The sequence below is a fragment of the Barbus barbus genome, assembly GCF_936440315.1.
Source record: "Barbus barbus genome assembly, chromosome: 48".
NCBI lineage: Eukaryota > Metazoa > Chordata > Actinopteri > Cypriniformes > Cyprinidae > Barbus > Barbus barbus.
In genome coordinates this window covers 1,304,657-1,317,830 of record NC_136726.1, presented here as the reverse complement: position 1 = coordinate 1,317,830, position 13,174 = coordinate 1,304,657, and the positions used below count along the sequence as shown (strand labels likewise).

Sequence of the window (13,174 nt, the reverse complement as noted above, 5' to 3'; positions counted from 1 at the left end):
CTGATATTTTTTATTTCACTTCACGGTAAGAGAACTCGTCTCTATATTATTTAACTTTATGTCTGTTATAAAGTCAAACTATTTTTTTAAAGCAAGACATAGTTTTTTGATAAATATCTTATTGTTTTAACTAACGCATCCGATTCTTTTTTGTTATAGATAAACGAACGTGCTCGCAACTCTTCTATTTATTTAACTTTGTCAAACGATCTAGTTTTAAATTCTAATGATAGGAAATAGCGTATCTAATGCTTTTTTATTTGTTTTAGTTTTTCCTAAAACTGTTTTAACAAGACTAGTGTCCACTTGTAAGGGAAAAACACACGTACCATCGTAAGATAAAAACGAATCTATATTATCTAACTTTGTACCTGTTATAAACTCACAACTTTTTAAAACCGCAAAATAGGTTTAAACGAACGCGCTCACTTCTTCTATTTAACTTTGTCAAACAACTAGTTTAAGATAGGAAAGATAGTATCTAATGCTTTTTTGGTTTTATTTTCTACGTTTTTCCTGTTTTAAGTCTACACTTGTAGGGAAATAAACAGTCTTTGTACGTTTTACGTACATGTTTGATGTTTTTTTTTTCTTGATGTGTATGTGAAAACACTTTAATAAAATATCCCTTTACCCATTTAACACAAATTCATCATTTAAAGTTTAAAGCACATAACATTGGTCCCACACACACACACACACACACAGTCATAAATTCTTAAGTTCACCATAAGGTCAATAAAATGGCCGCTTAGAGACGGTGGGGGCTAGGGGTGTACAAACAGGTGTCCAAACAGGTGTCCAGTTATGGGAGGGGGGTGGAATTTTTATGAGGGTAATAAATCAATAATCCTGACACAACGTATACTACCATCTCTCTTTTGACTCCTAATCAATAAACTTTGTATGGAAGAATCTGAATACTCTAAATACTCATGGATGCAGTATAAGCTGTATTTGGTGACCGTTGTATGTATATGTCTGTTATGTTAATAAGTTGCTCTTAGGAATGTGTTCTTTTGTTCTGTATTTGTTTGGAAAAAAAGGGAGAAAAAAAAAATCAGTATCCAAATTTATACTGTGTACTTTGGTAAATGATCTATCTTGTGAAACCAACAGGTTCTGAACATGCATGAACTATTGAACCTTTATAGCTATAATATAATAACTGCCTCTTTCCAGAAAATATATAAATCTGAACACAATACACCTAACCATGGCCAACAAAGAAAATGTAGTCTTTTTTACTAAACAATTTTCAGATGTTTTACTCCTTACAAAGAAGATAGACAAATATGTCTTGTTTTGTCAGATTAATTAATGAATTATTCATTATTGTGCTTCTGTTCCTACAGTAATCCAGTTTGGCTTTGTGACTCTGTTTGTGGCATCTTTTCCGCTGGCGCCTCTGTTTGCCCTCCTGAACAACATCATTGAAATCCGTCTTGATGCCAAGAAGTTTGTGGCAGAACTCAGAAGACCAGATGCAGCCAGAGGCAAAGACATCGGTCTGCATTTACACGTCATATTTCACTTCTCACAGTCAGTAAATCATATAATAAAACTCACATCATTGTCCATTACAATTGAGAAGAATTTAAACTTGTGCTACAGTTTAGGAAAGAAGGGAATATATTGAGTTTCATGAATCTACAGTTGGAATATTCCTGCAGATTAATAACTGTTTTGCATCATCTGTTGGGTGTATTTAAAGAGGTTTACCTCAAAAATCTGATAAACTAATTGTGTTCCTCATGCTGTCTTCACAGGAATCTGGTATAATATTCTCAGAGGAGTCGCAAAAGTGGCAGTTATTGTCAATGTAAGTGTCTATTAATGTAGTATCACTAGCTGTCCCATTTACCCTCGAACTGTGAATTTCCAGCTCTTCTGTGTGCAGCACTTTATATTCTTTAACAGTGCCATTATGAACAAGACCACTCAGAGGTCACTGCCAAATCAAGTGACTTCAACACTGAAACTCGCATGACGAACCCAACCTTGTACGCCTCAACTCCACACAAATTACTGCCATTAAAAACTAGAAATCATAGCACTAGAACTGTTCTGTTTGAAAATACTGGAAGCCGTCTTTGAGATGGATTCGTGTAGCGGTGACCATTTAGCTTCTGTTGTCCTGCTCACATCTGATCCAAAGTAATCCATCGCAAAAGTGATTCTTCTGTAGCTGATGATTGTGTGTTTTCAAGATTTCACTTACATTTAAAAAACGTAAAAAATTCCAACTAGAAAGTAGAGGCAGAGCAGTCTAAGGGCCTGATTTACTAAACAAGACAATGTTTAGCAATGTTTTGTAATGGATTAGCAATTCCAAAAAATTGATCGACTGACAATGGCACATTAAAGGACACAGATGCAACATCTCATTTCCATAATGACCAACGCAATCTACCAAGAGCAGCACAAATTAGCAGAAGGCCGCAAACAAGCAGCGCAAATTAAAAATAATGTGGCTTGGCAAACAATATATTTAGAGAATCTCTTCCTCTGGCATTTCAAATAAATGAATACTTTATTAATAATTAATATTAATAAGGGAGATAATTGTTTTCCCTCAGAGATCCCTGAGAAGAAGAAAAATGGAGAAGTCACTATCTTCAAAGAAAGAAATCTGCGAGTGAGTGCCCTGCATGAACCATATTCAAGGCATGGCATTTTGGAAATATGCTCTTTTAGGCTAAATATGTTCCAATAGTCTTGCCAGACAGCGTTCTCAGCTGTGAGAGATGTCAGAGCCGTAATCCACTGCTGGGGCTCTTCTATGCAAGCGGGACGTTTCTTCTTCTTCTTCTTCTTCTTCTTCTTCTTCATTGGAGTCAGCAGGAAGAGGATCTTTTATTTTTGGTCCCTTTTTGGTCTTATAAATCGTTTTGATCCCAAATCATGCAAACACTGACCACTAAAATGGTGACATAGAAATTTACATTTTCTCCTGTGGTGATTCTGCTTCTTAAAATCAGGAGTTTTCATGTGTTTTATTGGTCAATCATCACTCAATTAAACACCTAATGATCTCATTCACTTTAACACTGCTTCAGTGTTTACATGAGTCCAGTGAGTCAACACTCAGAGTGTTAAATTAACACTGGGGATTTTGCTGTGTACAGTAGGTCGTAATTTAGATATATTTTTAAGATGGAGAAATGCAGTTTTACAAATGCTAGAAACATGTTTTTCGAAGGAAAGATTGATATCAGAAAGTACGCCTAGGTTCCTAACTGATGATGAATAATTTACAGAGCAGCCATCAAGTATTAGACAGTGATCTAGGTTATTACATGCAAAAGTTTTTGGTCCAATAATTAACACCTCTGTTTTTTCAGAATTTATCAGTAAGAAATTGCTAGTCATCCAGTTTTTGATGTCAACTATACATTCCGTTAGTTTTGCAAATTGGTAAGTTTCAACAGGTCGCGAAGAAATATAGAGCTGGGTATCATCAGCATAACAGTGAAAGCTAACACCGTGTTTCGTAATGATATCTCCCAAGGATAACATGTAAAGCATGAAAAGTAAGGGGCCAAGTACTGAGCCTTTAGGTACTCCATACTTCACTTGTGATTGGTATGATACCTCTTCATTTACTGCCACAAATTGATGGCGGTCAGATAAGTACGATTTGAACCATGCCAGTGCACTTCCTCTATTGCCAACATAATTTTCTAGTCTATTTAAAAGAATGTTGTGGTCGATAGTGTCAAACGCGGCGCTAAGCTCCAGTAGCAATAATAGAGAGATACAACCACGATCAGATGATAAAAGCAGGTCGTTTGTAACTCTAATGAGTGCAGTCTCAGTAATATGATATGGTCTAAATCTTGACTGGAATTCCTCACAGATACCATTTTTCTCTAAGAATATCTGAGCATATCACACCAGTCCTCAGGTCCTTACACTGGCTTCCAGTTACATTTAGGATTGATTTTAAAGTTCTTTTAATCGTTTATAAATCACTCAATGGCCTAGGACCCAAATACATTGCTGATATGCTCACTGAATATAAACCTAACAGACCACTCTGATCATTAGGATCGAGTCAGTTAGAAACACCAAGGATTCACACAAAACAAGGGGAGTCCGATTTTAGCTATTATGTCGCCCGCAGTTGGAACCAGCTTCCAGAAGAGATCAGATTTAAATCAAGACTCAAAACTCATCTATTTAGCTGTGCATTTGTTGAATGAGCACTGTGCTACGTCCGAACTGACTGCACTGTATTTTATGTATAATCATTTTCTATCCTTAACGTTTTTAAATTCATTTTAAATAATTTTTTATATTATTATTATTTTTAATGACTATTTCACTTCCTTTTATGTAAAGCACTTTGTATGAAATGTGCTATATAAATAAACTTTCCTTGCCTAAGAAGGAACATAGTTGTGATGATACAACCTTTTCTAGTATCTTTGACAGAAAAGGGAGATTCGAGATCGGTCTGTAATTAATGAGTTATTTGGGGTCAAGTTGTGGCTTTTTAATGAGAGGCTTAATAACAGCCAGTTCGAAGGTTTTTGGGAGATATTCTAATGACAATGATGAGTTAATAATATTCAGAAGAGGATCTATTACTTCTGGAAGCACCTCTTTTAGTAGTTTAGATGGAACTGTTACAGAAGAGGGACTCAGACAGCGTGTCGGATAATTCACAGGTATTTATTGACAGATGATGAGCGACAAGGAGTGGAACAGGTAAGTAGCAATTCAGGATGTCTTTGGAAATCTGGAGAGACGTTAACTTGATAATCTTCTCTAGACAGGAGACAAGGAACAGGAACTGGACACACACCTCACCAATACGGCTGACTGGGACTGAACTCTGAAGCAGACAGACTGGGGATCGCTGGAGAACACACTCGGGAGAAAACACAGCAGGTAAGTAGACAAGGAGGTAAGTATCAGGCATAGAGCTGCGATAGCAATGGTAGTCCTCTTCATATGAACGAAACCGGACACTGGAGTGTTGTGAGGTGTGTGTATTTGAGGAGTGTGTGATGAGCATCTTGATGATGTCTAGGTGTGGGTGATTAGAACTCAGGTGAAGGAGTGCGCTGTGACTGGATGGTGACAGAGCCTGGCCAATCTGTGACATTACCCCCCTCTCCACAGCCCGCTCCTGACGGCCGAGGACCCCGACGTCGTGGTGGTCTACCTCTTCCTCTGGGCGCAGGACGATTGGGATGACTGGCATGGAACTCCTCGAGCAAGGCTGGATCTAGTACATCGTCTCTGGGGACCCAAGATCTCTCCTCTGGGCCGTAGCCCTCCCAGTCCATGAGGTACTCCAGATGACCACCATGGCGCCGGGAGTCCAAGATATCCTTGACCTGATAGATGGCGCCGTCCTCCAGGATCAATGGGAGAGGGGGCTCCTCCGTCGGACCAGGCTCTGTGGACGGAGAGACAGGAGAGTGGTAAGGTTTGTGCAGGAATACGTGAAACGTGGGATGAATCTTGTACTGGGGTGGAAGCTGGAGTTGGTAAGTGATCGGGTTGACTTGCTTGATGATGGTGAAGGAGCCAACAAATCTGGGACTTAATTTCTTGCAGGGTAGGCGCATCCTGATGTCCCTGGTGGACAGCCAGACCTTCTGTCCCGTTTGGTACTGGGGCGCCTCGGATCTTCGAAGGTCGGCTGTCATCTTGTGCCTACGCACTGCTCACTGTAGATGGTGGTGAGCAGTGTCCCAGACTCTCTCGCTCTCTCGGAACCAGTAGTCTACTGATGGTACTTCCGACGGTTCCCCAGACCAGGGGAACAGGGGTGGCTGGTGGTCGAGTACGCATTGGAAGGGAGTCATACCGGTGGCAGGTTGGCGCAGGGAGTTTTGGGCGTACTCGGCCCAGCCAGTGAACTGGTTCCAAGAGTCCTGGTGGCCGTGGCAGAAGGTTAGAAGGAATCGTCCTACTTCCTGGATCTTTCTTTCGGTCTGCCCGTTCGTCTGGGGGTGCTATCCTGAAGACAGACTAATGGTCACACCTAGGAGCTTGAAGAAGGCTTTCCATACCCGTGATATGAATTGTGGTCCACAATCAGAGACGATATCCTCTGGGATGCCATAATACCGGAAAATGTGGTTGAGGATCAGTTCAGCGGTTTCCATGGCTGTGGGTAAGCCCTTGAGAGGAAGAAGACGACATGACTTTGAAAACTGATCAACAATCACGAGAATACAAATGTTACCATCAGAAGCAGGCAGATCAGTGACGAAGTCAACTCCTAGGTGTGACCAGGGCCGATTAGGAACGGGCAGAGGAAGCAGCTTACCAGCTGGCAGGTGACGTTTTGGACATGGCACACTCTACACAGCCTTGGACGAACCTTCTTACATCTCTAGCCATATTGGGCCACCAGAAGCGATCTTTTAGCAGCGAGAGGGTGTTGTTGGCCCCTGGGTGGCCAGTGCCCAGAGATGCATGAACGGACTGAATGAGAGATGTGCGTTGAGCCTTGGGGACATACTGCAATCCGGGTGGGCAGCCCGGCAGAGTGGCCGTGGAAGCATTGGAGCATTCTTCATTGCTTTTTTCTTTAGAATCATGGAGTCGAGACAGAGCGTCAGATTTTACATTCTTGGGACCAGGTCTATAGGAAATCATAAAGTTGAAACGTGTGAAAAAGAGCGCCCATCGGGTTTGGCGAGGGTTAAGTCTTTTGGCTTCTTTCAGATATTGCAGATTCTTATGATCAGTAAGGACTGTGAATGGATGTTGCGCACCCTCCAACCAATGCCTCCACTCTTTGAGGGCCAGCTTGATGGCGAGGAGGAGGATCCGCCGGGCTGAGTTTACGAGAAAAGAAGGCACATGGATGGAGTTTAGATGGTGTCCCCTGCTGCTGAGAAAGGATGGCACCAACTCCTGAGGTGGCAGCGTCAATTTCCACAACGAATGGTTTACTGGGGTCTTTGTGTACGAGGACTGGAGCGTTCGTAAACGCATTCTTGAGACAGTCGATGGCTTCGGTGGCAGCTGGGGTCCAGATGAGAGATTTGGGTTTGTTGTGAAGCAGGTTAGTCAGAGGGCTAGTGATGGTACTGTAGTTGTAGATGAAGCGGTGGTAAAAGTTGGCAAACCCCAGGAAACGTTATAGTTCCTTTATGGGGTCAGGAGTGGGCCATTTCCAAATGGCGTCTACCTTCCCCTCGTCCATCTGGATGCCACCGCTGTCGATGTTATATCCCAAGAACTGCACTGAGGACTGATGGAACGAACACTTCTCTGCCTTGAGGAACAGGTGGAAGTCTCTCAGGTGTTTCAGGACCTCCGCAACGTGGCGGTGATGTTCGGCCATGCTCCGGGAGTAGATGAGGATGTCATCTATGTAGACCAGCACAAACTTATGAAGAAACTCCCGGAGCACCTCATGCATAAAGTCTTGGAATACGGAGGGGGCGTTGACAAGACCATAGGGCATGACCAGATATTCATAGTGACCAGTAGGGGTCACAAAAGCCATTTTACACTCATCCCCCTCACGTATTCTGATGAGGTTGTAGGCGCTGCGGAGATCCAACTTGGTGAACACGGTGGCTCCTCGAAGATGTTCTAGCGCTGCTGGGACGAGAGGAAGGGGATTACGGAACTTAACCGTTATATTGTTCAGGGCTCGGTAATCAATACAAGGTCGTAATCCCCCATCCTTTTTGGCAACGAAGAAACTCGAAGAAGCAGGGGATGTAGAAGGGCGGATGTAACCTTGTTTGAGTGCCTCCTCAATGTACTCCTCCATGACCTTCTGTTCTGGAATGGAAAGTGGGTAAATTTTCCCATGGGGCACTGGCTCGCCCGGTATGAGGTCTATTGCGCAGTCCCATGGCCGATGTGGAGGCAACTGGGAGGCATTCTGGGGACAGAACACGTCGCTGAAGTGGGAGTAACAGGCTGGGATGTCTATGGGCCGTTTCTCCGGAGGGCTTTCAGTGGAGGTGGAGTTTACAGTGATCGTCTTGACTGGGGGTGATACAGGTTTGGGTACGTTGGGAAAACAGCCGGGAAAGCATTGGTTACCCCACTTCAGGACCTCACCAGTATGCCAGGAGATGTTGGGCTTGTGTTGAACAAACCAGGGCCTTCCGAGAATGATGTCTGCTGTTGAACCCTCCAGAACCAGTAGATGAATTTCCTCCTCATGCAGCAAATCCACTTTCAGGCGGACAGGACCTGCACTGCGGTTCACACTCTTACGGCAGAGGGAGGTGCCAGTCACCGACTGTATTTGATACTTGGTCTTGGTGGTTGCGGTTGAGAGGTTGAGCCGGCGACAGAGGTTACCCGAGATAAAGTTCCCGGCTGACCTGGAGTTGAGGAGGGTATAGACTGGAAGAGAGAATTTGGGGGCAGTAAGCAGAGCTTCAATCGCCAAAGGTTTTAAATTCTGTATCACCGGTCAGATAGCACTCACCACAGTAAAGGCACAGTCTGAGGTTTATTCTTCTCTGTCGTTCCTGATTTGGCAGGCGAGTATGATCGATTTCCATGGGTTCACTGACTGGTTCTGGAGGGTATTGACTGGCTGGGTGGTGGAGGAGTGGATTGCAACAAGAAAGTGAGGTTTGGTCCTCAAGACAGGATTTCATACGTGAAGCACATCGAATGGACAGTTGGATAAGGCTCTCTAGCCCACAGGTCTCATCGTAGGCAGCCAGCTGTAACCGAAGTCTGGGTTCCAACTCTTGATGATAGGCTGTCAATAGAGATCGCTCGTTCCATCCACTGGCTGCTGCTAGGGTTCGAAACTGGATACTCGTTAATACTCGTTAATAGACAGAGAAACTTGACGTAAATTATATAATTTTTCACTTACTAATATGCTGGTCTGCCAAAAACTTCACGAAAGTGATTCACAAAGTCTTGATGTGATTGAGTGGCTGGGCCTTCCTGAGCCCAGATGGTTTCTGCCCATTGTAGAGCTTTGCCCTTTAAAAGGGAAATGATAAAGGCTATTTTTGTCCTTTCAGTGGGATATAAGAGTGGTTGCATTTCAATGGCAAGCGAACATTGCAATAGGAAGCCGTTGCACTCCTCCACCACACCAGAGAAGGGCGCTGGTTTGGCCATGGGAGTGGAGATCACGGTAGAAGAACTAGCGGTGTTGGTTACGGAAGTGACGGGAGGAGCCGGTGTGAGAGCCCGTCGGAGCCTATCCACAAGCTCCTGGAATGGGTCTGGCGTGCTCATATCTCTATCTGTCGGTGTTGATCCAGTCTTCTGTTACAGAAGAGGGACTCAGACAGCATGTCGGATAATTCACAGGTATTTATTGACAGATGATGAGCGACAAGGAGTGGAACAGGTAAGTAGCAATTCAGGATGTCTTTGGAAATCTGGAGAGATGTTAACTTGATAATCTTCTCTTACAGGAGACAAGGAACCAATACGGCTGACTGGGACTGAACTCTGAAGCAGACAGACTGGGGATCGCTGAAGAACACACTTGTGAGAAAACACAGCAGGTAAGTAGACAAGGAGGTACGTAGCAGGCATAGAGCTGCGACAGCAATTGTAGTCCTCTTCGTATGAACGAGACCGGACACTGGAGTGTTGTGAGGTGTGTATATTTGAGGAGTGTGTGATGAGCGTCTTGATGATGTCTAGGTGTGGGTGATTAGAACTCAGGTGAAGGAGTGCGCTGTGACTGGCTGGTGACAGAGCCTGGCCAATCTGTGACAGGAACAGAGTCTAAAATACAGGTTGTTGGTTTCAATGATTTAACAAGTTTTTTACAATTCTTCATTTCCAGTAGAAGAGAATGAGTGGAATTGTTCCTCAGGGGATCTATAGTGTATAGTCTATAGTGTACAGATCTATATCTGATGCGATACTCTGGCTGACAGCTCCATGGTTACATTTTTATCTCTAACAGTATAGATCTTGAAAGTAAAGTAGTTCATAAAGTCATTACTACTGTGCCTACTACTGTTACTAATGTCTGCACCTGCTAATTTTATATTCATGAGAAGATTGTTAAAATGGCAAAAAAAGGAAATAATCCTTTACAAATATTAAAAGCTGTCATCTATCTTGTAGGCGTTTGTGATCTCCTTCACGTCAGACTTTATTCCACGGCTGGTGTATCAGTACATGTACAGTCCAGACGGGTCGATGCACGGCTTTGTCAACCACACGCTGTCTTACTTTAACGTCAGTCACTTCCAGAACGGTACAGCTCCACTGGATCCGTTTCACCTGGGCTTCCATGTGGACATCTGCAGGTACGGTCACCTATAATAAGAGCTCTAAACTCAATTAACACCACATGAATGTTTAATTTCTCCTTTTCCTCCAGGTATAAAGACTACAGAGAGCCTCCGTGGTCTCCGACACCATACGAGATCTCAAAAGAGTTCTGGGCAGTGTTGGCCGCCAGGCTCGCATTTGTCATTGTCTTTCAGGTTAGTGTCTAACATCTAAAGACACAGCTCTCCAAGACACAGTATCAGCTACCTTAAATTATTGCCAAAGAAAATAAATAATCTAAGGATAAAAATGCTAAAAACTGAGAAAATAATATTTGTGGATGTTTTGTGCTAGACTCAGGTTATCAAAGGTACTGAGTGAACTGGACAAAAAAAAGTAGTTTGTATTTTATTGATTAGATTCTTTAGAGGTTTGTGATAGGAGGAACAGAAAGGGGAACTCGTGCAAGTCTTTTCTCGTCTTCTGCAGAATGTGGTGATGCTGATGAGTGACGTTGTGGACTGGATCATCCCAGATATTCCCAAAGACATCAGCTTACAGATCCATAAAGAGAAGATCCTCATGATGGACCTGTTCATGAAAGAGGAGCAGGGAAAGACCCGGATAGAGGACGGCTGTATGGAAACGAGTCCTCCGATGCGCTCGCGCTCGGCGTCTCACACGGCCTGCAGAAACTACTAACCCCAGCAGCCTCAGAGCTTCTCGTTACATTCCACTGACGATCCCAGACCGCTGCTGGCTCTGAAATAACCAGTTCACACTGCCCCAGCTCATATTCTACAGCTCCTCATGCTTCGCAAATCTGTGTTTTGTGTCATATTCATTTCTCTCTGTCATTCTTTTCTTTCAGTGAATGCTGCCGTTACACATGTGAATGAAAACACCTGTCTGCGTGAGCTCGATCAGTTTCTTAGCACTGCTGGACATTAGCATAAATCAGAGTCGGTCAGCTCTAGTAACCCTGGTGAGGTGTGCTTGATGAAGGTTGTGGAGATGAAGATGTCTTGTCTTGCAGGTCAGTTATTGTCATGGCTCAACAGTTTGAAGAATCTTGTTGAGCAAGTTAGTGTTGTTCTCCACTACCTGGAGAACATATCCAACATAATGACAGACACATTTATAAGATAGTAAGAACTCTATCGCCCCCTTGAATGCTAAGGTTTGTTTGACTCATAAAAAAGGCTGTTAGATGTTTTGATTGAAATGTGATATTTCCTTTTGATTTCAATCCGGAAGGTTTTGATTGTTTTGTTTGCAGTTGTTTGTGATTGAAAATATCTACTGTCCTCTATTTATAACAAAGCCTAAATATGGGAGAAGATATAAAGATTTTTAGACAAGGATTTATATAAACTTTTTCAATCATTTGAACAAATTGATGTCAAAACATAATCAAAGGTTACAAAGAAAATGCGATCCTAATATTGATGACATGATGTATTTGGACTTTGGAGAAGCTGCAGCAGATTTGAAGTGGATGGTCTTTATTCGTTCTTCTGTGCATTCAAACTCTCAGATGATAACGATGTTGATTTTAATCAAATGTACCTCCATATTTCATGTTTTCACTTTTATTATAAGATGGTCATTTTTCCAGTGCTTTTAAATTTTTTGTACATTTGATGTGTTTCATGTTTAATGGTGCCTGATGGTATTCATCGTCTGTTATGGAACATATTTCATATTTCATTATACTTCTCATTCACATTGTGTTCATAGAGTGTAACAAACTTGAAAACCATAAATTCCATGTCAAGTCCAATAATGTTTTAGATTTTATACAGAATCATGAAGTCACTTAGACTCGTAGATTTCTCATGCATCTGTGTCCTGAGATGTGTGGCTTTGATTAACATTTACAGTTTGCACCGAATGGGCTGTACAGTAAAACACAAATGAACTGAAGGTGATTTCATGCACCAAAGATAAACCATTTCTGTGCTGATATATTTTAAGGTCTTATGTCAAACAGAAAAGTCATGTTGTTTTTTTAAGTATGGTGTTTATTATTTACTGCCTTCCATGTCTACTAAATTTTTAATAAATGTAACTTATATATTTAATTTGCTTGCCTTAATTTAGAAACACCGTATGCTTTAGTTTAGTGAATGTGTCGCTGTGTATTGTAATGTAACACTAAAAAGAAATAAAGTTCTTCTATTGTCCATTTACTTTTTTTTGACCTTTCTGTTAATGTTCTGGTCCACAGACTCTTATTTTTATATGTATTTCTGTTTCCTTTATGTATATGAATTGAATGTTTAATGCCATTTGCAAGCATTTTAATTTATGTTAAGCAATTATCTGTTAATCATTATATATGTTCAATAAGTTCATTAGTAAACATTTAAAAACACATGATCTCTTATATTTGTAACTATTTTACTATATATTATCTGTTACAGTTTTTCTCGATTGCTAAAACACGAATGGTGATAAAGGCATGAACAAGTTTCTCCAAGTCTTGACTGGAAACAAAACATCTAATTCTTGCAATATTTTTGAGATGATAGTATGCTGATTTAGTTACTGCTTTCACATGACTACTGAAACTAAGGTCTGTCTCCAGAATCACAAGATTTCTGACTTGATTTTTAGTTGTTTGACCCCTAGAGTCAAGGTATGCATTCACCTTGAGAACTTCATCTTTGTTTCCAAATGCAATGACTTCAGTTTTCTCCTTGTTTAACTGAAGAACGTTCTGGCACATCCAACTGTTAATTTCATCAATGCATTGGCAGAGGGAGTCAATGGGGCTATAGTCATTTGAAGATAAGGCTAGGCAAATCTGGGTATCAATCAGCATAGCTGTGATAGCCAATTTGCTTCTTCCTCATTATCTGACTTAGTGGGAGCATATGCAAAACAAGAGTGGTGCAAGAATTGAGCCTTGTGGGACTCCGCATGTCATGGCCGTCCACTTATATACTCATATAATAACCTCTCCCTTCTA

At 41.8% G+C, this 13,174-nt stretch overlaps 1 protein-coding gene across 1 annotated transcript in view; it reads left to right on the top strand.

Annotated features, from left to right (window-relative positions):
* Positions 1 to 10,902, top strand: part of LOC306866611 (anoctamin-1-like) — a gene marked incomplete at both ends in the record, with an annotated part of 51,451 nt that extends 40,549 nt beyond the window's left edge. The window contains 5 exon segments of the mRNA XM_079411871.1: positions 1,356 to 1,508; positions 1,770 to 1,822; positions 10,051 to 10,235; positions 10,310 to 10,415; positions 10,690 to 10,902. Coding sequence (XP_079267997.1) covers positions 1,356 to 1,508; positions 1,770 to 1,822; positions 10,051 to 10,235; positions 10,310 to 10,415; positions 10,690 to 10,902 — 710 coding nt within the window.
* Positions 10,903 to 13,174: the final 2,272 nt, after the last annotated feature.